Source organism: Pseudopipra pipra, chromosome 7, assembly GCF_036250125.1.
Source record: "Pseudopipra pipra isolate bDixPip1 chromosome 7, bDixPip1.hap1, whole genome shotgun sequence".
Taxonomy (NCBI): domain Eukaryota; kingdom Metazoa; phylum Chordata; class Aves; order Passeriformes; family Pipridae; genus Pseudopipra; species Pseudopipra pipra.
The window spans coordinates 10,728,963-10,754,926 of record NC_087555.1 but is presented as its reverse complement, the minus strand read 5'-3'; the positions used below and the strand labels follow the sequence as shown (position 1 = coordinate 10,754,926).

Genomic DNA, 25,964 nt, shown 5'->3' with positions numbered 1-25,964 from the left:
GCAGGCAGCTTCTCTTAGCACTTCTGCCTTCCTGACCGTGTTCCTCTGTTGTGGCTCAAGGCTCTGACACTGTTTCTGGAGATGCTGCATCATCATAGATCTGATTAACTCAAGTAGCTCCTGATGCTGAAATGAAATAAACCTTTTATTTATTTGTGATGGCTCAGAGGACCCTTGGCGTGGTCTGGTCAGTCTCCTGTTTGCAGAAATCACAATCTGCTTACTTTCTTTTTTAACATTGGCAACCATCATCATTCAACAACGTGCATCATTCAACAAGTAAGATATCAGTCAATCCAAGTACTAATGTCAGACTGTATTTATACCAGATTCTTCCTGTGCAGGGACTGTGTAGAACTCATTTCAAATGGCTGTACAGAAATAGCCATTGGCTTCTATCCGCATAGATTCACCATGGGAATTGAATGCAATTCTCAAGGAATGTGCCATTATCTGAGGAGGCCTTTGAAGATGTTTATGGGCAGAACTGGAAAGATGGGAAAGCCTCTCGGTCTCACCATGAGATGGATCAGTGGGGAATCTTCAGTCCTGTGAAGTGGTCAGGTCACACTTTTCGCAGAGTTCAGTATCGGTGGAGTTTCACTCACGCCTTTATGAAACACTGCACTGATGTTGAAGCTCCCAGAGAGAGCTGGGTTCAGGAACGTGATCAACATCCACTGACTAACCAGAATGGCTTGCAGAGGAGGGCAGTAGCCAGAGACTGTATGTGGTGGCTTGTAGGTCTGTGAGTAGGGAAGAGTGAATGTGTGCCTGCAGTGGGAGCTGGAGGCCATGGAGCTGTCAGCTGTACCTGACACTGCCAGGCCTTCTGACCCCTCTGGGCATTGGGGTGCTGCAGGTGAGAGGCAGCTTGACAGCAGGGGCTGTGCCAGCACTCTTCCCTGTGGAGCACAAGGAAGGGCAGCACATGCCTATCTGTGGCAGAAAGTGTCAGAGTCAGGTTATTTTAGTCATGTATGTTATGCAGAGAAACTATGCTTTCTTCAAAGAGCTGATTTTAGAGTGGGCTGAGATTTGTAAATTGGTCTGGTTCTGCCAAGTATTGCATAAGAATTGAGCATTGTTGAAGTATTTTTTTCTTAGCATTCATTTGTGCTTTCTTGAATCTAAACTATGTATCTTTTTTTTCCTCTCTCAGAGTTTATTTATAGAGACCAAAAATGTATCTGTCGGAGGTTTTCTCTCTAAAGGAGTTGGTAGTTTAAGTGAAAGTGTTAAATGCTGCCTTGTGTTAAAATGCAGCTCACATTAAATCCATGCACAGCACATTGCAAAGTACTTGGCTAGGGTTTTTTTTTCCCCTAAATAAGCTAACATTTCAACATCTCTTGTATTCCAGAGGAAATCCTTAAGACAAGTTACTGGGGAGGAAAAAAGCAAAGTGTCTAGCAGAAGTGTTGGATTAGACACAGCTACTTCTTGCCCTCCAGAAATTGGACAACCACCTGGCGAGTTTCACCTGTCTCCTTCTAAACAGTGTTGGATGAAGGAGGGATCCTCCCAGTATGGAGGTTTTCCAGGATTCAGTAGCAGTGACGGAGTATTAAGGGAACTGGATGATGGACAATATGACCAGGAAGATGGAGTCACTCAGGTCACATGTATGTGATAAAGTAAGTAACTGCATCAGATGGACATGTACATAATTCACACAAATGGATTTTTTTAAAAAAATTATACTACTTTAAATGCATTGGTATAATCCTATGACTTTGCCCAGACTCATTTTGTATTGTTGTCAGTTTTTGTTGTGTTAATCCTACTGTAGTAATAATACTACTACAAAATCATTTCCTTTTCTGTCTCTCTTTAATAGTGTAACTACAAGACTGGGTGTTCTCCTAACTTGTTAATGCTTTTGACAAGCAAGGAAGCACAAGCTGCAAAAGAGTGACAGTTTGAGTTGTGTAAGGAGAAAGGAATGAGGATGTTTAGTATTTTCCACAAACTGGAGGAATGTTTTTGGGTTTGATTGATTGATTGTTGTTTGTTTTTCTAAGGGTGTTGTAAATATTGGTGGGGAAAGATGAACTGTCTGGCTGTTAAGTTTTAATGTAATTCTCACTTTAGAACTTGCATAAGTTCTAAAGCCTAGAGAAATGTCAGGTCTTAGCCTAGAGTGTTAGTAATTTAAGCTACATTCAGACTTGGTGTGGACAGAAAAGCTCGGGATGCTGTAGGCAGACACGTGCTCCTGTAATAGTTTCACCTCTGCAGGTTGTATCAGAGTTCCTTGTACGTGTAAGCCAGGTGCTGTCAGAGCTTATAACTTGTGTAATGATGTATTTGTAATTTACTCATGAGTGGAAATTAAGAACCACTCACCCCCTGGAAGATACCTTGCAGTCTATGAGCAAGTAGTTTGAGAAGCTCAGGAGCAGCATTGACATCAGTGTGCCCAGTGAAGCTGCTAACAGAGGAGGAGGACATAGGCTAAACTTCGTGGGCAGTATTAGATCATGCAGTATATACAAACATGCTGATGTGTACATAAAAAATGTCTCAGCTGAATGTATCTCACACTGGATAAGGTGTATTCAGCTGCATCAAATACCAGACATCCTTACCATGGGGAGGAGCTGCTTGCGTTGAGAGTGATGCTGGCAGGGCTATGTGGGGAGAGGCACAAACAGGAGTTATTTTTATGCTGCTGTCTGGAAACTACACTTTACAGAGGAGAAGCTGAATAAAAATGTATCTCCAGAAAAAATTGCATTTTTCATTTAGTTTTAGAAGCGAAAAACTATAAATGCTCTTCATATTTAAGCTAATGCAAAATAATTTAGTCAGGATGAGAAGTCAGAACAGAACTGAGCAATTGTATTCACAACCCTGCTCTCAATGTTTGCAGTACAGCACACACATCACCCAGGGATTCTGATACCTGTCTCTGTGTGTTGTGCTGCAGACATGGAGAGAAATGTCATAAATATGTTTACCTACACCAGTCTGCTCCCCTGGGGGGGCATCCCACCAGCTGCTGTGGGAGTCTGCCTGTCCACAGTGGTAGGTTGCTGGCATTAAACACAGTGGGCAAATCAGTGCAGTGACAAGAACACCAACAACTAACTCCAGATGAGTACCCCAGGAGATGACCAGGATAATGGAAGTGTAGCTGCAATCTCAGAGCTGTGCAGAAATAATATGGGCAGAAGCTGCTTATTTTGATAAGCAAAAATTAACTCATGAAGGAAAGAAGTTACACTTGCTGCTATTTCAATTTATTTTTGTAGGGTGGGCAGGGGGGAAACCCATTCTACTGGCATAATTAGCGTAGTGGGAGCTTGAAATATTATTGCTGCTTCCCAGTTTGATTGTGAAATTCTTGGGGGCAGGCTTGTTTATTTTTCATTTTGGAAGAGGAACTCTTAACAACTATTTGTAGCTGGTTTGGGATTTTTTTTTTTCCCAAAAAAAATGCACAGCCCTGGAGCTGGAGACGTTGCTGCAGCTTCTTTTTCCCATTGCATGCACTGTGGGGAGCAATGGGAGCACAGGAGTACCTGTAATAGGAGGCATGGTAAGAAATCCCTTCTTGCCAAGGCTTCTCTCCCAGCTTTCCCAGCATTTCGAGGTCAGAGATGTGGGGCATGAACCTTGCATTTCATTCCCTGTCTGGGGCACTGTGTGGAGGAAGATCCCCCTGCTAACAGGGAGGGTGCTGGGCTGGGTGTTCCCTGCAGAGCCTGACCCAAATGCTGCTCTCTCTTGCAGCTGCTGCTCTGGGAACAGCAGCCGTGGTCACAGTTAGCAGGGATCCCCTCCGTGGTACACAGGGGGAAGAAATGACAGACATACATGTTACATCTGTCTCTGGCAGAAAGCCAGGTAACTCCAGCATTTTAAAAATGGAGTAACAGCTGGGCTTTTGCAACTTAGAATACGTTGCTCTCCTTTTAAAAGTATTTTTCATGAGTTATCCAAAACTCTGGTGCGCTTGTAATTTTAACTACTGGTCATTCTCCATACAAGTCAAACCTGTAAAATAAGCAAGAATTGGTCAAAAACTTCAGCAATTCTGAATATTTCAAGTTGGAGCTTTTAAAATATATAAAGAAATTACCTTTTATTAAGCACTATTCTTGCTTATGGTGGTTAACAGTAGTGAATCCTTAAGCAACACTGAACTACAACTATTTAAGTTACAAAGTATAAAGCAGTAAATTTAATGCAGTTACTCTTTCTAGAATGCATTACTTGGATAAAAAGAATCATTTAACTTTTAACTGAGATCCTATCAGCTGTTGAGAGTGCAGAAAATTCGAATAAAATAGTATCATTTTAAGAGATTTTTCCCCTTACAAGTTATGGGAGGTACACAAGGGAGATTCTGTTTTGGTATGAGGGTACCACATGGATATCCACAGGTACACTCTAGAATATCGTTCCTTTTAGCAAGACTTGTCTTAAAATGAAATAAAATCGTATTCCTTTCCAGTAGTCCCCAGTTTTAACTGTGCTTTAGTTCTTGCTTGTGAATCTCACAGGTGTTGACAGTGCTGCAAACCTCTGAATTTCTTTCTTGTCTTTTTAATTCAGTATAAATATGTGAAATTGTTTCCTCTGAACACACTCAGCAATTCCTGTTAAAGAACAGCTGGGTTTTTTAAATGTCATTTTTCTCACAGTATGAAAGTTGCCCCTGCTGTAGAAATATTAATCTTGTTTTCCCAGGTCTCCATTGTCTTTCACCTCACAGGCTCTGTATGGAAGAAAATAAACAAAATACAGTTCTTCATATGGGGGGGGGGGAAAGCCAACCTGACAGGAGTCAAGATAGAAATGTGTGAAGTGAGTGGCACAGAGGGTAGCAAAGGAATGAATTCCTCAGCTTTTTTTTTTTTTTTTGGTACAAGAAATCAGGGCCATCATGGTAGTGGTAGGTAGCCAGTTTGGAATAAATCATGGTATCTGTTCAGCTGACTGTAGAATTCCTTGCTGCAGGATGTTGTGTGTAAAGTTACGTGGACTTAAAGGTGACCAAAAAACTCCTGAAAGGAAAAACATTATTCTCTCTGAAGGTCACTGAACCAGAAGCAGACTGTGAAAAACTGGTGTGACTGCACACCTCTCCTGTTCCTTAGATTATTGTGAGCACCAGGGGCTTCATCACTGGTGGCATGTAGCTGAGTGCTCTCCTGCTGCAAGGCTTGCTTTTGAAAGTCAGGGCAAGAGTTACATCTGACTTCACACACTAGTCAAAGAACAGAGTAAACCACCCGTCCTCCTAAGGCGTGGATGCTGAAACAGACTAAATTGAAAATGCTTCTAAAACACATTATGGAAAATCTTCTATTTTGTTCCTTATAGTTAAAAATGCTGAAAGACAACTATATCCCACTTGGATAAGTGAGAAGGGGAGAGTTCATTTTGGGTATACAGGATTCTAATTTCAGAGACTCATTTCATCACCTGGTCTTACAACCAGAGCATTTAGCTGTGCCTTTACTAGTGTGGGTGACCACCACTGTCCATTAAGTAAACAAAGTTTGTAAATCACAAGACCTGTCAGAGTAACTAACAAAAGTTTTTGTATGCTATTATGTGTGTATATGTACACACACTGCTCAGTTTCCATTTTACCAGAGTGCATTAACTTATGTTTTATTGTAAGAATTGCAAATTAAAGCATGGATGCATTCTCTGACAGAAAAAGAAGTACATTTTTACTCAATGACAGGGCTTCAGTCAGGGGCAGCCTGTGTGTCTGAACTGTAGTAGGAAAGTCCCTGACCTATGTGACAAGAGAAATGCTCTGCAACTATCAGAACAGAGATAGAAGGCAGCCAGTACTGTTCATGAACTTCTGCAGAAGAATGTTTATATTTTCTGATGCTTAAATTGTTTGGAGAGGAAATAGTTTTCTAGTGTTTACAAACAGGAAGAAATTGTCCAGTGTTCAATGTTTTGTACCCTGCTCATAATTGTCAGAACAGTTTATTTACATACCTGGTCAACTGCAATAAACTGTTGCTTAACTTCTGTGTTTCCTATCTGTAAAGTACTATTTTTGTAAAGGGTAAGATCTTTTCTATAGTTCATATAGGAAGGTTCTCACCATTAAAAGCACTTACCAAATCATTTGGTTTATGATGTTTGTCTCACACTGATATTAAATGGGTTAAATCAATGTATGCCTTGCCCCAAGCTAGAGTTACTTTCTTGCAGTCTTGTCTGTCCAGTCTTGTCCAGACAGCTCACAGGGCAAAGCCTGATAGACTTAGAGCCATCTATTAAAAGCTGATTAGGCTTTCCTTGTTGTTAGTCTGTTATTCTTTTGAAGGCAAAAAATGCAAGCTGCTGTCTTGACAATTCCCTGTGGATTAATTTAGAGAATCATGTAAGTTAAGATTTACGTTTTTCAACGCCAAATTCCTGTATCAGAATTTAGACAAGTGTCATGATTTAAAGAAGTGAACATCCCTGGCTTGAGGTAAGCACAACTTGAAATGAAGAGACAAAGTGGTTTAGAGGAACTGGTCTGAGGACCTGTTCTGATCTGTTTAAGCAGATGAACTTTGACATGTGAGAGAATTAAAATCTTAAAAGGAAAGTAGCAAAATCACCATGGCTGATGTGCTGCAAGATACGCTAAGCCAAAAATCAGGAAAAACCTCAGTGATGAAGGAAAAAATAATTTGGAAGTTAGTTTTTGCTTACACTTGCTTTTGCATTTGTGCCTTGCTGTCATAATGTGCTTACTTTGTATCTGGAAGCCCCTCTTCTAGATCTGACACTTTTACTGTACGACCACCGTTTCATGTTTTGAGAGGTGTATAAATTTGAGGTCTGACTTCTGAGTTGCTAATGAGTATTGCATTTCTCTACTTTTGAAAGAAAAACATACAACTTGACTTCTGCACACCTTGTAGCAGAGGGGAGAGCACTGAAGGTTCTCTTGGAAGCACGCGGTTGCTGCATTCTTGGACGACATGAAAAGTGAGAATAACTTGCCAAAATATCATAGTATGGATAAAGAAACAGTTTAATTTCATCCTTTTTTTTTACAATATAATTCAAAGACAGTCTCAGTTTCCCTATTATGTAGAGTCTAAATTAAATGTGTTAATATTTATTAGACAAATCAATGGTTTGCTTAGGCTAACTGAAGTTTTATGGTACCATCCAGGCACATGTGTGTACACAGTACTCATGTAAACAATAGCAAGGGAAAATACAAGCAGTGTCTCACTTAGGCCTTATATATAAAATCAGCTTAGTATAGCAAGTCAACTTTACAGTGCAAATCTGAATGAGAATAAACAGGATTAAAACTTCCCGAGTCTTATTTTGAAGTGAAACTCTTAAAGCGTAAGAGGAAGAGGTTTAAAATTTTAATGCAGTCCTGAGCACCACATCATTTTCTTCAATTTTGCAGAGGAAATGTAATTAGCAACACCAGTTACATGTTTTTGCCTGTCTCAGTCACTGTAGCCTCTATACACGTGCGGAGTGAGTGGACAGAGGAACCACACCATGGATGGTCCTAGAGCAGACTGTAACAAAGCTAAATACATTTGCTACCTCCAGAATGCAGTTCTCCTACCTGCAGTACAAACTTCAAGGTATCTGTCGAAATCAGGTTAACCCAGTCTATACAAGGCCAGTTCCAGCTAAGTGTATAGACAGCAACTAAAGCTACTTTCACTCAGACAACATCTCATGCAATTACCCTGCAATTACAATGATAAACATGAGACAAAAAGAGCTGCTGAAGAATACAGCTGTTGAAGTACTTAAGCTTAGTCTATTTTCTCATTGTTTAAATTCCCTTTACATCCAGGTGATACAGTTGCTTGAGGTGTGCTTGATTCATATAAAGAAACATAGAATTTAAGGCATGTTTAGTATATTACGAAAAAAGACAATAAAAATAGGTGGATTCCCTTCTTTCCATGTAAATATAATGTAGAAAACAAAGTGTAAATTATTAAAACCAGCTGAGCTAGCCCATTCTGACCTGCTGAAAGAAATAAAGAGGGCTCCTGGCAACCTCAGAGAGAAACAACCAGCTAACTTCTTAAACAGCTATGCAAAATTCATTTAATATAGGAACACTGCTACTGCTTTTAGACCCTGCATTCATGTACACTTAGCAGTATTTCTGTTATATGCATCTCTAAAACATTTAGTTCTATCATTCTAGACATAACACAATTAAGCAGCACTCATGGAAATTGTCAGTTATTGCAAATCTGCAAACACAGCTTCAAATAAACATCTAATAGGGAACAGAAGCATAAATCCAAATCTTTCTGTCAGTATAATTCAGGTGGAATGAAGAGAAACAAATGTATGTTGAAAACATGATTAGCTCTTGCAAAGAATGGCATTCATTATTTCAGGTACTTAATGTTTGTTCTAGGAACACAAGCAGAGCCCATGCTAGTGTGTTATGTAGTGTAACATGAGTAGTTGAGGTATAATCTGTAAGCAGTTGCCACCAATACGCACAGGTATTCTTTAGAGAGGTTGGGCACTGGAGAAGTCAAGTCTGCCTTAACAGGACAGCACCTGGCCCCTGCTGTACACAAACCTCCACTGTTAACAAAAAAACAAGTCCAGAAAGTGTGTTAGATATATATCAAGAATATATATGTTCAATAGCATAGTGAAATTGTCCTTTGGGTTAATACTATAGATCCTGTTAGCATTTGGATATACACATACAGCAATATGCACATCCAGAAGTAAATCTACAAAGCCATCTTAAAAAAATAAAAGGTAAATTAGGAGTAAGCTACATTGCAAGGAGACCCTTGCAGAATTATATATTTAAGGTGATAATCTTTGAACTAAGACTTAATATAGGTACTGCATTACAAAATGGCTTGGTGTGAAATCTTCATCTCACTGTTTTCCCCACCCAATCAGACACCTCTTCAGGATTGTGATTCAATGATTGTTTAGCAGCAGTTTTAGAGAACTGTAAATTCTTTTATTAACAGGCATTATAAACAGATACTACTACTTTTATTTAAAAACCATGAGTGCCACATTGATGAATATACAGCTCATGAATAACTTAAAAGTATTTCCCATATTAAAAGGCAATGCACACAGCATACAAAAAGTGTACTAAACAAAGCTATGAAGATACGTGATTGAAGTGTCTAAAATGATATATACAGTACGTCATTAATGTTTTGTTTTTATTCAGTACAGGCTCCTGTACTGCTGGTCCCATCATGCCTCACTTTCCCCTGACACTGAATTTTGCACTTCTTCTTCCAAAATCGGTACAATCAGGTTATCCTTGGACATCAGATTATACTTCATCACAAACTTAGTGAACCGGTGACACAAGAAAGTTTCATTCTGGAGATGAAAAAAAGGGGAAAAAACAGTATGTACAGAAGGATTATTTTAAACAATTAGGAAGAACATAATAAAAAGAAAACTGCTTATATGTAATTGTCACATTAGATTTACAAGTCTTACAAAGAAATAGCCATGCTTAAATAGTACATTTTTAACTGCTTCTTTGTATCTTTACTGTTTGCTTAGTTACTGCAATTAATAAAAAACCTACTGAAGTTTAAGTCACAGCTCAATTTAACAGCACTTAGACAAGAATATATGTAAATGTCAATATAGTTCTGCAATTCCTCCTGCATGTACTACTGCAAACAAAACAGGGCACAGCCATTCCACAGCTGTTCCAGCAACTTTAAGAGGGATTTGGCAAAGGCTTCCTTTTATATCCAGCTACACTCCTTATCTCCTTTTTATCTATTAATTTCTACTTTCCCATAACAAAAACAAACAAAAAAAGGTTACTGGAGGTGCACAAGCTGCCACCAGTTACTCCTTTTCTCTAGTTTTACAATTAAAATTCCTTAACTTGTACAGGATATATATAGATATATATAATATACATATTAGCAGTACTAACTACATCAAGTGCTTGAATACATTCAGAATCTTGAAAACAAGATGAATTTGAGTTCTTTGTACAAAAACTCTCAAATTTTGACCTTTTATCCCAAAGTGAAGGGAAACCATAATCAGGTAACTAATAATATAAAAGAATTTTTATGTGAATGTATAACAGCTTTTTAGTTATTGTAAAACTGGAATCTACTATAATCAATCCTTCACTTGAATATAGATCTTCTAGTAGGACTGAGATGTCTTATACCATTATATCACAGCTGTAACTTCAGTAAATGCCCTGCTTTCACAATGTAATTTGAAACTACTTACTTCATATTCATCAAATATCTGCCGGTGATGAAAATAAGCGTGTGAAAATATTCTGTAAATCCTTCGGCACACTGATCCTAATTTGGCTACAGAGGATTCCTTTATGCTAACCCTGTAAGCACCAGGAGAAAGGTTACAGAACAGATCTAATGAGTGAGATACACACTGACACGAATTCTGATTGTTGAAACTATACTGTATGCATATTGCATATGGAATTTAGACTTAAGTATTGCAGGTATCTGTGTCTGCAATTGCTTATTTTTGGAAGCAAAGTAAAAATGTTGGTGAAAGCTCCACACTTACAAATTTTAAGTTTTTACAAATTACAGATTGTACTCTGACTACAAAAACAGTTTTGCATGTAGTTAATAATCATCACTTATTCCAGTGAAGGCTGGATTTCTGGTTTCCAGCATTGATGGGCAAAGAAAAAAAAGACTTCCAGTTGTACCTCCTTGTCAATACTGGATTCCTAAAGCAGCGTAATCTTGACTTTCTAGGGAGGTTTCTGTGATGTGAGCTGCCTGTTCAGTACACTCAGTCTGTGTCTTGTGTGGTTGCTCTGTCCCACAGTACCCTGGTGTTGCCCTCTGGAAGCTTTCCTGTCCTACTGTTTTAAGTCCTTAGAGCTGCAGCATCTCTCTAAAGGCGAGCCTGTTATTTTGGTGGGCACTACTCCCATAGAAGCCCCATAACACTAACAGGTATTAGTAAAACAGTTTCCACCTAAAAAGGTCCAGTAAATGGCAAACTATTTAAATAAGCAATTATTCCTTGGCTTAAAAGTGGCAATAGGCCTACCAACTTATGACAGATACAGGACTTCTGATAGTTCCACCAGTAGTCCGTGAAAAATGAATTACGCCTTTCCATGTGTTTTTTGAGTGTCAGGTGCCACCTCCTCCCTCCCTCCTCCCAAGAGAAAGTGTTTTTACCTGCTGGGGAAATATTTATTGCTATTCAGAAGACATGCAGCTCCATCAAGTGTGTGCCTGGTGTAGTCTATAGCAGGACACTACAGAAACAGACAGTGAGTGAGCACAAGTATGAACACATGCTCTTGTCATAGAACTGGTTTTAAAAGAAGCATTTTAGTTATGTCTCCTGATGCTTTTAAATTCACTGGTCATTTTTATTCCCAGAAGTTTCACATTGCTTCTGAAGGTATAACTACATTTCCTCCTTAAGTGAGTCATTTCTTTCCTCTGTTTCACAACCCATGTAAATTATTTCAAGAAAAAAATTTACTATGGAAATGTAATTACGCACATGAGTAAGTGAATTTTATGCATCTCTGTAAGTAAAGGTGCATAATAAGAATACATGCTGGAAGTGCACTGAAAGGAAATATGATGGTTACCTCACAGTTCATTTGTTTCCCACATAGTCAAGTTGCCAGACTCACTCTTTACAGGCTCTCAACCCAAACCTGCACCTAAATCTATCCATGCTTTTTCCCTTGGCAAAGAAAACTAGAATCATGAGTGTAACTACGTGTATAACAAGCCAAGCCCTGGCTCTGCAGTCAAGTACAGGAGAAGGAAGAAAGTAAAGATGGACTGAGACAGGCTGAGAGCAGGAATGTCTGTCCATGTTGCTGTTCACCAGTTTCAGGAAAAGACTTCTCAGCTGTACATTTCTGTCAGCAGGTCGAGTTCCATGTGACCATTGCTAGGTAGATAGCACTGATGTGGAGAACAGGAGATGAGTGCTGCATGCTGAGGTAAAGAGCAGCCCAAAGTTCTCTGGTCCAGCTGAGTAAAACACTTACTGCCAGACATGCCAATATACCGAGGGGGGACAGGGCTTCAAGGAGGGAGGGGGAAAGAAGTTGGCCTTCAGAGTTAAATCAAGACATCTCAGGAAATTAAAAGCAGAACAAAAAGGAAAAAAAGCTTACAGGACAAAAGGGATAAGATGAAAAAGAACCAATACCCATATTCAGGAAGATGAATACAAAGCTAAATATGACAGACTGCACTACTGCCATAACCAATAGCAACAAACACCTTCTGAGGGAAAAAAAAAATGTATCAAGTTGTTCAACAGAAGATCTGAACAAAGTTTGAAGTAACAGGACACTGAGGGAGATGAGCTACTGCCATGCTGATAAACCCACTCAACGTGAAGCATTTTTTATGGCTCCACTACCTTTTAGGAGTAACTCCCCTAAGACTGTGCACATGCAGTCACTTCCTGAGTGTCAGGCTTACACTGTGGATCAAGGCCAAAATCCGAAGAGGACAACCTATTCTCAGCATGTACCCTTCTGTCCATTAAGGAAAGAGCTTTTTCCCTGGAGTTTCAGGCTGGCTCAGCACAAATTAGTAAAGAAAAGAGAGGAATGTGCAGAGTCACAAATACTGAGCTAAAAAGCAGTTCCTTCTTACCTCATCCTGTTCTTTTGTAAAACACTACGGAGTGGCCAAGAGGAACAGCTCAAGTGATATTCCTAACCCACATAAGCACTTGGTTAGAGTAGGGAGCCAGCTACCATGAACACACCAGCTGTGAAAAAAACTCCTACAGCACTGGGCTCAGTGATTTAGTTTTCCAAAATACATTCATACCTCTTTGGGAGTTTTATGAGCTGCACAAAGAAAAATCCATTGTTCAGTTGCTGTCATCTGAGTACATGTGTCAGGGTGACATTCACTCTGTTAAAACAATTGTTCAGTTAAGAAAACCACCCAGCAGCAAAAATGAGCTCATCTTTTCAAATCACTTCCTTGCCCTGTCCCCCACAAAAAAAGGGTTATTTGCCAGAATAAAACCCTACAAAACTCTTACCTCAAACCACTGGTTAGGTCTGTGTGTATAAATTTAGAGGAAAGCTCTGCAAACTCTGCATCTACACAATACAAAAAGTCTCCCCCCCATACAATATAAAAGTCTCAAGAAAAGAATTACCTGAAGCTTGACAGCTAATCCATTGAGCTCAAGGCAGAATTGTCTAAAAAAAAATTTGAACACAGCAGCATAAAAATCAACTATTTGTTTATTCACTGGAAATATCTCATAAAAAACAGGGTATACATTCTGATCTTTTTAACACCAGTAGATGCTTTTTTTTTATTCAGCTAAACAATTTTATTTTAATTCTTAACTGACAGTACAGGCTGAGCTTAATAAATAATTTAGTGAGTGTTTAAGATACCAGCTTTGTTATGAAAGCAAGTGCTATTTCACAAATACAGACTAAAAAAAAAAGACACTTCAATAAAATTAATTTCTTAAGACTGAAAGTTTTAAACTCATACAGCTGGATCATTCCATCCTTCTGAGATGTACTTGTAATAATTTAAGTGGCTAAAGTCCTACCACAGATCATTATCAGAATGGGACTTCTGAAAATACTGTTTTCACTGGAATGAATCTGGAAGTACATTCTTTAACTTATGAGAATTTCCCCCTCCGTCCTACAAGAAAATCTGAATAAATTTTCCAAAACTGACAAGTATTTAGTGACAGGTCACTTCTATGAATCTACCAAGCTTTTTGGTGTTTGTGAAAGGACAGGGGAAATCCTTAAAATGTGTCTTTTGCAATTGTGTATGTACACTTTTTCCTTTCTTGAGGATTCTCTGTATCTGTTAGAACTATTCCAGACCAGAGAAGAGAAAAAGAAAACAAGAGGCAAAAAGTCAAGGTGTATAAATCTAGGAGGAGCTTGGAACTGTTCTTATTCTTGAAAGTGTATTTGATAAACTCAGAAGATACACTTATGAGAAACATAAAAATCAGGACACAGGTACTCCTGCTTTCCCAGCTAAAGCCTATTTTCCTGCAAGTTTCAGAAAAAGCACTGAGAGCATGTGGAAATCACATTCCCAATTAGCAGAGATGAAGAACTGATGACACCAAGAGAAGGTGCTATGGAAATTCATGACTATATTTTCATATTCAAGACATGCTAATACAACTTTTGAAGTGACTTAACATTGTCTTAAAAAACATCAAAAGCACTAGATGAGAATGCATTATAAATCTTCGGAAAGAACAGGAAATCCAGAAAATAATACCCATACTCCATAGCAGAAAAATCAGGTTACTTTTGATCTGTCACATTCCAACAGACTCACTACCACTATGGGTGAACAAAACTCAGAACCAAGACACGACGTTGACAAAAGATGGATTCTTACCTTAAATGTTCATACTTCCATACACCTTCATCCTGGCCTTCAGGAGGTTCAAGGATCTTATCAATGTTGGAACAGTCTGCCCTTATGTTTTGTTGAATATACTAGGAGAGGGAGGGGGAAGAAATCTAGAGCTTGTTGTAATTATAGTAAGAAGGGATATCTAGGGCATTACATCTTTGAGGGACTTAAGTTTTTCTCTTCAAGAAGTGATTGACAGACTAAAAAGTTAAAGAGTAGATGGGCGGGGTAAGAAAATGGGTATAAAAAAATGCCAGATCTGAAAAAAGGCTTTTCCTCAATTAGAAAAAGTAAAAGAATGGGTAAATTTTAAAGCTTATTTACAACATGTATGTCAAAAAAACCCCCAAACCTCATAGGAACCCCCACTATTTTCTTAAATCTGATTTGTTTAAACCAGACATGGGAATTCCAGTTATTTCTACTAACACAGTTACAGTTTTTTAATATAAATTGCAGCAGTGAAATTCACTGCTGTGCAGCAACATCCGAAGCAGATAAATAGGATGATGTCATTAACAACATTTCATGTAAGTAAGAATACCTGCTGAACAGCTAATGTACTATCCATTTCTTCAAAGGATTCATCAGGCCAGTTATAGAAATCCTGTTAAAAAAAAAAAAAGTTTAAAGCAATTTAACAAACCTAGAGGGGGAGGGATAAAAATGCACAGCCTACAATAAGCTTGACCATGCAGGAAAATAGATGGAGTTTATACAAATCCAGGAAGCTCCATCTTAACAGAAGCAGGTCCTGGCACACAGTCCTGGCAGAAACAGGGTGAGATGGGATTCACGCTCCTCACGCTGCAATAGTAGAACATCTTGAAATGAAAGTTCTGCATGACTCGGCACGTGAACATCATCACTGCTCCACGCCTTGCTGGAACACCCACTGAGCCTGGATTTCTAACATTAAATACTGCACAGAGTGCCCATGTCATGTGGTAGGCCAGGTAGGAACGGGGAAGAAAAGAGGTCTGTAGAGAGCAGCACTGTACAATGGTTATAAAACTAAAAATCCCAGCAATGACACAGCACTGAGAACATCTTCTCCGAACTGAGCTGTAACGCCACATTGGCCTGACGTGGTACCACAGTCCCTAGGTCAGTACCTGGGTGGTCGCCAGCCCTGCTAGTGACAAAACCCTCCTCAAGTTTCACCTCAGCGCTCTGCAGCAATTCCCATCTGCTGCTCCTACAACCATCCCACACAGGCGTTTTCTTACTCTGCGTTTTCTGTATCTAAAATGTAGTGCTACTCCCTCACACCATCCAGAGATCCTGCACATCAGTGCGCCCTGGCCATCCCAGTAGGTTCAGTGACTCAGTGAAAATGTCCCAGCTGCAAAGCTCAGCAATCTGCTCCTGAGAGAATAAGTCACCTCTGGAGAAAATACCTACAGGGAATACCCACGGCTGGAATATCATCAACTAATTGTATTCACACAATTAATAACTATACCAGTGTAATCAAAAAAAAAAAAGAAATCACGTCTATAAAAAAATTAATCATCGCTATACACAAAACTCTTCAACCTACATGAATTTCATAATATTTGACAAAATCTAGGTCCCTGTCCAGCTTACTGTTTTTCAGGATAACCCAAAAGTTATGAAAGGTACACAACATTCCATCTCATTCACAGAGTAAACACCTATAGAATGAACTGATTTACATGGTTGTGTAATAGTTTTACTTCGATACGTCATGATAAAAGGAGGAAACACCTTGTGTCATACACTGCTCCATTCTGACCGTGAGCTCTCCTTCCAAAAGTAGAGTAAAAGTCTCACATCGAGGCCTCACAGATCACATCTCTGAAGCGAGACGTGCCTTTTCCAGCTGACCTCGAGACCCCAAAACACACGAATTTAGTTTCGATGAAGAGAGGCGATGTGACACCAGCGGCTCCCTGTGCGGGGAGCGCAGTTACGTAAGGGCAGGATGACTCCCCGTAGGATGGGCCGGCAGGTGCGGCACACGGTGGGTGGGCTCCCTGTCGGGCCGCGCGTTCCGTGTTTTACTAACAACACCGGCAGTGCCTGCCAGCGCCGGGAGCCGCCCCGCCCGCAGGGCCCGGGGAGCAGCGCCCGGGCCCGGCTGTCACAGCGCGCCCGGCCCGCCGAGGCGCCCGCCCGGTCCCTCACCCATCAGGCCGAACGCGGCCCGAGCCCCCGCCCCGAGCCCGGCAGCCCCGGGGGGCGGCGCCGACCCGCCGGGTCCGCGGGGAAGGAGCCGCCGCCGTCCCCGTTCCGCTCCCCCCCGGCGGCAACAAAGCGATCCCCGCAGCGGGGCCGCCGCCGCCCGCCCCAGTCCCGGCAGGCCCGGCGTGGCCCGCGACACCGCCCCGCCGGGCCGGCGGGTGCCGGCGCCTCGACAGCAGCGCTGCCCGTGCCCGCCCGGGGGCCGCGGGGCAGCGGCGGGGGCTCACCTGCGCCTTGGTGCCCGGGCGGTTCCGCCGCAGCACGGCCGTGCCCTCCGCCATGACCATGGCGAGCGCGGCCCGGATGTGCCGCGGGGCCCGGATGTGCCCGGGGCCGCGCGGGGGGGCGGGAACGGCTTCTCGCGAGAGCGGGCGGGGCGGCCCTGAGGGGCGGCCTCGGCCCCAGCGCCAGCCCCCTCAGCATTCCCGCCCCCTCAACATTCCCGCCCCCTCAACATTCCCGCCCCCTCAGCATTCCCGCCCCCTCAGCATTCCCGCCCCCCCCCGATCCCCTTCCCTGGGGGCAGCGCCGTGTGGGCAGCCGCAGGACCCCTTTCCCCAGGGCAGAGCTTTGTCCTCCTGAGGGGCAGCAGCGACACCCCGCACACACGCGCGGCCGGGAGGGGGGCACGGCTCCGGCGGCTGCGGCGGCGAACGAGCTGCCGGGTTTGTGGAACGGAGTGGTTGCTGAGGAAATCCACCCTGCGGATTTCACCCTGTTTCATCAGCACCCCCCCGGCAGCCCTGGCTGTGCGGGCGCCCCCGCAAGGTCAGTCAGTCCTGTCTTGTCTCCGCACAGTCCGTGGAGTTCTGTATGAAACAAACGGTGTGAATTTAAAAAAACATTCCAGCTCCTATATTCGAAATATACAGATGTTAAGCGAAGAACAAGCAAGTAAACATTTTGGAAGACCAGAGCGGCTCATGTTATTTCCGCAGGATTAGCAGGAAGAAAATATTTTGGAAGCTTCCCTGTTTCTAGGGAAGAGATGGCAGAAAGGAGTACAGAGTAAGGGAGGGTGAATTGGTTCAGTCTGAGAGGCTGTGAAGCAGCAAGGCACAGGTGAGATACCTCCCTTATCCAAACAGGGAATAAGTGGTTACAGGTGTGTGTTGTGTCCTAAGAAGTGGAGAAGGATGGTTCTGGTGCTGCCCCTGCTTCCACCACCACACAGGATGAATGCTGTGTATAGTTCCCCCCCCTCACTCAGTTAATTTGCTCTAAATAACACGTGCTTCCCCATGTTAAAACCTCTTCCTTCTACCCATAGACAGTTAAGTTTGTGAAACATTTCTAGATTGAAAACACTGGAAAATGTCTAAATAGGCTTTCCCATGAGAAAGAGAAGTGCACTTTGAACCCTGGCTTTGCTTGGGCAATGCCATGGGCAGGACCCTGCGGTGTTCTGGAGGCCAGGGAAGAGCTGAGAGCTGGGCAATGTGGGAGCGAGGAGAAATGGGTGCCGGGGTCACCGCCTGGCCCAGCTAACCCACAGGTTACACTGTAACACACGGCTGGCTCCTGACTTCAGGCACCCGAGTTCAGTTTGCATTAGTTACTTTTTTACTGCTGGTCGGCACTGCTGCCCCAGAGATGTTAGTTAGCTGCTGGGGTCGTGTGGTGAAAGTCAGCTTGTGTAAGGAACCATCAAAAGGTTAAAAATGTTCAGGGAAATTGGTGTATTAGAATGAAGGGTATAAATGTCCTCTCGCCTCATGAGATCAGCTGTGTTCTGACATTAATTTTTTATGAGATTGATATTACAATTAGTCTCAAAATAAAAGCACTTCTAGCTAAGTCCTTCAAAATTCAGCAGCTTGTTTGGGTTATTTTTTGTTTGTTTTCTTTTTCTTTTCCTTTCATCATATTCAAGGTTTAACTGGTATCTCTAGCACAGGAGAGTTGGGGATTTGACATTTCCATTTGTCTCTGACTTTTATTTCATGGCCATCTTGCTTTTAAAATGGAAATAAATCTGACTGTGAAGACATACCTCTCAGAGAGAAATATGTATCTGTTAGTTTAATCTGCAGTTGACTCAGGGTTTTGTAGAAAAGAGGAAAGAAATCTGCCCTGTTTATTAAGATGTTGAAGTCTGTAGGGTATCTCATGTTGCCTCTTGATAATTAACCCTGTGTTCCTGAAAGCTGCTCATTATTTTATTGGATTTCAAGTTGCTTTTAAACAAAATCTGATCAACGTTAATTTTGGGGTTTTGATTCAGCTGGTCCTCATTGCCTCATGGCTTTCAAGAATGAAAAACTGAATATTTGGCCAAAATCTTACTAACCCTTCATGTGTTGTTGGAGCCCTGGCCTTCCTTTCTTCTCTGTTGGCAGGTAAATGTTTCATCCTTGTTTTACCAAGCCAGGATAACATAACCAGGATGATAAAAGCTTTCTGAAAATAGTAAAGCTGCTGCTCATGGAAACTGTTCTGAAATGTTCAGACAGGAAAGTCACAAAAGGAGGGGGAATCCATCTTGTTTCTTTATGATTCAGATAGACTGAAGAAAGGTGGAAAAGGACTGTATCCCCCCAAAAAGGCAGGTAGGGCAACATGCAACATTTATGCTAAAATTGAAGTTCTGAAATAATCTAGAAAACAGTGGAATAAAGAAGCCTAAATTCCTACAGGAACAACACAGCAGATAAAGAGGATTTGTGATTGATTCTGTCCTCCTCTGTAGAACCTGAGGGATATAGAATTTGGCATGCAGTCATGGACTAAAATACAGAACAGCAGATGGATCACCTTGGCTATGCAGCAGTAGCCTTGTCCTTGCTTGCAGTGATAGCCTCAAAGTGCAAGAATAGAATGTTCCCTGTCTGTCCATCCAGCAGATGTTCAAGCATGTCCTCAATTTGATTAGGCTTAGGAATGCTATTTTTCCCCCCCATCTGTAAATTACTTATTCCCATCTAAGTGTGACCTCTGGTTTTAATCAGTTATGTAAACACTGGTAGATACAGCCATGCTAGATATTTTACTAAATAAGCAGGGCATCAAGCTGCTGAAAATCTTCTGGGGCTGAAAGCATGGGCTGGAAGCAGAGCTGGGGGCAGCCAGGCTCGTGTGGTGAGACGTCGGTGATCCTACCTAATTTGTCTCTAAAAGCCATCATGGAAAGAAATGCTGAAATGTCAGGCCTAAACATTTCTCCGTTGGGAGTTAATTCATGCTGCATTTTTTTCTCATTGAGATGGGGCTCCAGTTTCCCTAAGTAGTTTGGAAATATCTAAAATACCTTCCCCTCTTTGGTATGTAACTGCACCAGACCGCCTCCCTTATCGTGGAAGATAAAAGCCTGCTGGCTCCAGGGGAGACAATGCTTCTCAGGGAGTTTGTGTTTCATTACACAATTGTCTTTCAAGGTACTTGTCCTGTGGTTATCTCAAGTTTCAGCTCTGACCTGCAGTGCTGGAACGACTGAAGGAAAACGCCAATAGGGCAAATTTCATGGTTTATACTAAAACATGTATTTTTATTAATTTAGCACCTCCTCTGTCAGTTTGAACCACTGGACTGGTGCCTGGTTTGCCTGCAGCTCCAGAGCAGGCAGGGGTAACCAGCCAACTAGGAGCACACCCCAGGGCCATGGGGAACAAAAGACATTGCAGCCAAGACTGTCAAATGCAGCTCCTAGTGGGATAGCTGGGGGATCACTGGCATCTAGGGAAAAACGTGGCTCCAGCTCACCTCTGTGCTCAAGTTCAGCTGATGGAGGAATTTTCTGTTGGCAGAGGATACATTGTTGCAGACTACAAACATATTCAAATGTTCAAAATAGATTGCGTGTCAGAGCTCAAGTCCCTCCCTAGTGCAGCTGCTGAATGGAGTCCTGAAAAACATCTTTCATTACAGTTCTTTGGTGTTACTTCCAGAATAAGGGTTATAATGTATCTAGCAATGTTGATTTATCAGCTGGAATGGAATGGCAAAGAAGTTCAGTTCAACTACAGTCAGTAGTTTCAGCAGCAGTAAGTCATATACTGACTTACTTCACTCAGACTACACCAAGAGCATCTTAACAGAGTGTGTGTTCTTAGACTGCACCAGGTCACTGTACACACACCAGCTTTCAAAGTGTCACTAGGAACAGTGTGTAAAGTGCAGATTTGTGTACTCCTGCACGAACAACCTTGCATCTTTTTCAAGGCAAGACAGAGTGGCTAGAAATATGCAAATCTGATGACTTCAGCATTACTTGAGTAAATGTCTTGCTATTTAAGAATGGTGTGCTAAGTATAAAGGAAATCAGTTTGTGAAATCAGGTCTCTACTGAGGCATGGGAAAGCTGGAGATCTGGGTGCAACAGCATAGTAATCAGTAAAGAAACTTCACTGAAGCTCAGCATTAGCCTTGTTTCTGCCTGACTGGTGTGGGGAAGTCATTTTCTATTGACAAAATTCACTGAGAGATAAGCAAGAATAACCATTCTTATCTGCTTCATCAATGAACTGGGTGATTCAGTTCTAGCACAGACAGGACTAGTACCAAGCTCCTCCATTCTCCCGTGGGACAGGCTGTTTGTGGCAGGGTGCTTTGTGTGCTTTAACCTTCCAGTGTTTCAGGGGCTTCAGATAAGGGAAGTTAACCCCCTCCCTGCTGTCTCAGGAGTTCAATGTGCAAGGGAGATACCTGAAAGGCCCAGCATCACTGCATCTGCCTGATAGCCCTTTTACACTCATTTGGGGAAAATAACATATTATTACAATTGAATGTTTCAGAGAGATTAGTTCATTACACAATTGAGACTCAGTTTCACTGAGCAACAGCAGAAACTGAGACAGAAGCAGAAGACTTTTATAAGTTTATTGTAAAGACCTTTACAACCTCATTACAGAGATAAGGATATAAAATGGTGTTGTTTGGAATAATTAAGGCTGGTTGGTGGTCATCCAAATTTCACTGTTCAATGGAACTCAAGCAAGATAACTGATTTCTGACTGTACATATTTTTATTTGTGTTCCATCCTTACAGTGAGATCACAAGTTATTTCAAAGACTCAATGCCTGCTTATTATAAAATAAAGGACATTATTTACATGATGAAAGAAAAATTTCAGCATTTTAGTGGAATGGATGACTGATACTGCAATAGGTTTAGTCCAAGTATTTCCCAAGAATGTCACCATCTCTAAACAAGTAGTAGTCCTGCAAAGAAAAGAAACATTAGTATCTGACATAGCAGGTTTTTTGTTGGTTTGCAAAGCCTGTTTTGTTCTGAGGTCAGGGTTATCACACTCATGAAGTACAAGAGCAAAAGTGAGCTAACCAAGAAGTCAACATGTAGAGCTAGTCTGGAAAACATTCTTTTTGTTCATAAGATACTCTTTGGAGAGCTACCAAGTTACTACTTTTAGTAGCGGGAAGCACAAGAACTGTGAGAAAACAATTCTGCAAGCTTTCCCTGTCAAAAGCAAGGATAACCCCGGTGATTTCAGAGCCTTTTTGGGTTCCCTGTAATCTGCTTGACATATGGAACCATTTTGTCCACCCAGCAAAGATCAGATCAGAGGTTTCCCTTTATGCAGGGGCCAAAGTAGCAAATACCACAGGTACCAGAAGGTGGCTGGATCCCCCTGCTCCCACTTGAATGCCAACCCCTGCATTTCTGGAATGCTGCTAACACTACAAAGTAACTCCAATGTTTATTACAGGCAGTGGGGCATTTGGAGAACCAGCCTAATTTGCTCTCATGAAATTGGGAAACATACCTTGTCTTCTAGTACAATCTTAGTACCACCATATTCTGGTAGCAAAACCTTTTCACCAACTTTTACACTCACTGGCTGAATCTCACCATTCTGAAGGAGATAAAAAAAAGAAATCCTTAGAATTCCTCTAAACTACAATGATCCATCCATATATTAAAAAAAGTTCAGGAAATCACAACTCTGCATTTAGTTTTGACTGTAAGTACTGTGAGGTCTTTATTTGACACACTGAACAGGACTTCACTTAAAGGACCATGAAACCCCTTTGTAAAATCAAGGGAGAAAGTCCATTTCTGTATCCTATAGCCAAGGCTAATTTCTCCAAGTGCCAGTTAAAAGCACCTTCCCATCTTTGTTACTTTGATCAACTTGTCACTGTTTCTGCCAAATCAGTTGTTTAGAAACACCTGACAAAGTTTAATTAAATTTTTGCATTATAAATAAAACATTAACACATTAGTCAAATATTATCACCATTTCACAACATAAAGCTTTAAAAACCAGACAGTGACGCAAACCAGCAGGGAATGTATGGAGGGGCTCATGGTAAAGAAGGGCCAAGTCAACATGCCCAGGTTGAAATTTAACCTGTTTTCCAGTGTTGCTGCTAACTCAACACTGCCTTGGTGGAGAAAAAGCCCTTCTGATGCTGAAGCCCACAGCCAGTGGCATTTTTGTGAAAACTGTTTTCTTTTGTGGTTTCTGGATATGTAATCAACGTGCAAAATTAACAAACTTATATGATGCTTATTTGTTTTGATTCCCAATTTTGTTTAGTCCAATAAGCCTAATCCTTATGGACATTTTGCATAGCACAAGATACCACATTCTGGGATTCCACCCTTCTCAACTTACAGAAATTTGGGCATGTAGTAATTTTAACAAAGAAGTCTGCTGGTCCTTCCAGGATCACAAAAAAACCCCACTCCATTTTACAACTAATGAAAGGAATGCTGGAATTCCAGGCCAGAGACAGTTAGGAGAATTTCCACTTCCTTTCTGAATCTGTACTTCCAACTTCAGCCATCAGTCATCCATTTTTGTGAGCTATCACATTTGCACTATAACCACCCCATTCTTATGGCAATATTCCAGCTACTACCATCCCATTACTAATTCTACCCAAATGGAATGCTTCAGGATAGTTACCTTTCCTCTGGCTCCAGATCCAACTGCTACTACTGTTGCTTGCAGCACCTTTCCTTGAGATTTTTCTGGTATCATGATTCCTCCTTTGGTTACTGTCTCGGCCGCACACCGTTCGACCAGTACACGATCAAAGAGGGGAAGAAATTTCCTAAATGCTTTTCCCGCCTGGGGAAGTAATTGTACATTGTAACAAGAGGACTATTAGAAAAAAAAAATGCAAGTTTAAAAAAAAACCCAACACATAGTGATTTCTCTTAGGGGATAAATTAATAGTTTGAGAAAACCACTAGGCATTTATTTAACAGCAGCAAGCAAATACTACCTCTGATTGCATCAGAAATTGCTAAAGGCACAGGCAGATGCTGGGCAATCCTGACAGTTCAGCCTTAGGAAGATGTTCTCCAGCTGGGCAATAAACCACCCACAGATGGAGCAGACTCCTCTGGCTGGAAAGCTCTGCAGGCTTTTAACCCCAAACCCTGAACTGTTATAGTGCTGTGAGCACAACTATTGATTATATGAACTGTATTAATTCAGTTCACAACCAGATGTGAAGATTATTAAGGACCCCTTGGGACAGTTGCATCTGTATTTGTGGAGTGGCTTAAAGTAAAGAAGCAGAAGTCCAGCTGTGTGGCCCCTTGTCAGTCTTCTTCAGGTGCTTTGAAGACTTAACCTTTCATATAATGGTATGTGAAAATCCAGGAGTCTGAGCCTTGTCAAGTTACTTGTACTGACTTCTACAAATAGACTTTACAAGAAAGTTTAGGTTCAAGCTCCTGGAAATAGGAAGGTAGGGACACATCTGCTCAACTGCTTCTGTATCTGCCTCTGCTTAAACAGAGTCAGGGTGGTTTTTTTTGTTGAGTGTTCTTTGGGGTTTTTCCTCGCATTTGGTTTTGAGGTTTTTTTTGCAACTACTCGCTGCTCCTTGTCTGCATTTCAGAAATATCAGTTTAATTCCCACGTGCTAGATATATGCAAGCACATGCATTTATCCCAAGGAGCAGGGGTCAGGAAGAAGGAACTTGCTTTGATTTATAGGGATAGATATGGCAACTTGCCAAGTCACATGGAGCTCCTGCTCCGCTAGACAGGTACCCAGAGCCCACACTCGAAAGAGCTAGAAACAAGGGCCTGGCATCCGTGTGCCCTTCGCTGGCACTCACCAACACACACACACACACACACACACACACACACACGAGCGGGAGAAAACACAGTTACAGGCAGAGCTCGAACAAAAGACAGCGCATGAAAGATGCGTGTCCCTCCAACCGATGTCACTGCCACAGGGATGAAAGACAACAAAGGCAAAAGGCAAAAAGGTTGCCTATTGTGTCAGTTTTCATTCTGTAAAGACAGAACATCTCTTAAAAAAGAGGATCAAAGATGCTGTTTCACAGAAATAAAACTGCCAGACTTACGACCATGAACATTTTACACTAAGTTGCAATTCTTCACGTCACTATTATCGTAAAAATCAATATCGCTGAAAGAACAGGGGCAGTGCAGTCTTTACCCAGTTGTTCCTCAGTGTAAGTTCTCTATAAAAACTGTTAGAGAGCACACAGCAGGAGCGCCCGGGAGTGCAGCACAGAAGGTTCATTTCTGTTTCTGCAGGATCGTGCCGTGGCCTGTACGGCCCTCCCCGCAGAGCCGCTGTCCCCGGGCTGCTCCCACCATCGCGGCGGGAGGAACCCTCAGATGGCGTTTCTGGGCAGCCGAAGGCGGCCCCTGCGAACCCCCGACACGTCCCGGCCGCAGCCCCCGCGTCTGACGGTGTGGCCGCTTCTGCCGCACGTTCTGCGTGACCTTGCGGCGCTGCCCGCCCGCCACCTCCCCTTCCCTCGTTCCTTCTCTCCTCGCCTCCCTCCCTCCTTCCCTCTCGCCCGCCCTCGGCGCTGCCCGCGGCACAGACCGGGCACACCCGTGCGCGGCGGTGCGGCCGCGGCTACTCAGGGACCCGGCAGCTGGCCGCGCCAGGGGGACGAGCAGGGGCGCCGCCGGGCCCTGCGAAGTGTCGGTGCCCGCGGCGCTGGGCGCGCCCTGCAAGACAGGAGGTGCAGCGGCGCTGAGGCCCGGCGCTGCCCGCTCCCTCCCTCACTCACCATGGCGCTGCCGCTCTGCCCGCACCACTGACCGCGCTGCCGCCAACACACACGTGAAGAAGGTCATGGTCTGCGCATGCGCGCCCCGCGCCCCGCCCCCCCCGGCGGGGCCATCTCCCCCCGCGCCGGCCCCAGATGCCTTCAGGGCCACCGTTTGTTTTCGACTACCGGGGCTACGTCCCGGTCCCGGCGGCGGCCGCGCTCCGGCGGCACTGCGGACCCGCCGCACAGCGCCCGCCGCGCCCCGGGCCGGGCCCTACCCGGAAGTGAGGTCAGTTCACCTCTGACCCGCGGCGGGCATGAGCGTTCCAGAACGTTCTGGAATCGGCGGGCCCCGGAACATGAGTGCTTCATGCTGCAGCCCGCAGCGCATGCGCAGA

The 25,964-nt window shown here is 42.7% G+C and overlaps 2 protein-coding genes across 6 annotated transcripts in view; one reads left to right on the top strand and one right to left on the bottom strand.

Annotated features, from left to right (window-relative positions):
* RFTN2 (raftlin family member 2) overlaps positions 1-6,105 on the top strand; it is a 36,724-nt gene extending 30,619 nt beyond the window's left edge. For all 3 annotated transcript variants that reach the window (XM_064660538.1, XM_064660537.1, XM_064660539.1), the window contains one exon: positions 1,364-6,105. In XM_064660538.1, coding sequence (XP_064516608.1) covers positions 1,364-1,633 — 270 coding nt within the window. In that variant the 3' untranslated portion in view covers positions 1,634-6,105. The remainder of the gene's footprint in view (positions 1-1,363) is intronic.
* Positions 6,106-6,991: 886 nt separating this feature from the next.
* Positions 6,992-25,834, bottom strand: LOC135417025 (MOB-like protein phocein). Of its 3 annotated transcripts, XM_064660546.1 has the most exons (9): positions 25,585-25,834; positions 23,474-23,638; positions 14,941-15,003; positions 14,379-14,479; positions 13,144-13,186; positions 12,804-12,890; positions 11,169-11,248; positions 10,231-10,342; positions 6,992-9,342 (listed from the first exon to the last, which is right to left on the bottom strand). In XM_064660546.1, exons 1-9 carry the CDS (start codon positions 25,585-25,587, stop codon positions 9,211-9,213), a joined length of 786 nt encoding a protein of 261 aa, XP_064516616.1. In that variant the 5' UTR covers positions 25,588-25,834; the 3' UTR covers positions 6,992-9,210. The 3 variants fall into 3 exon arrangements, with proteins under 3 accessions (XP_064516616.1, XP_064516614.1, XP_064516615.1); XM_064660544.1 differs by lacking the exons at positions 23,474-23,638; positions 25,585-25,834 and adding an exon at positions 16,832-16,985; XM_064660545.1 differs by lacking the exons at positions 6,992-9,342; positions 10,231-10,342; positions 11,169-11,248; ... (2 more) ...; positions 14,379-14,479; positions 14,941-15,003 and adding exons at positions 21,406-21,761; positions 22,325-22,414 and having other exon boundaries at positions 25,585-25,787.
* Positions 25,835-25,964: the final 130 nt, after the last annotated feature.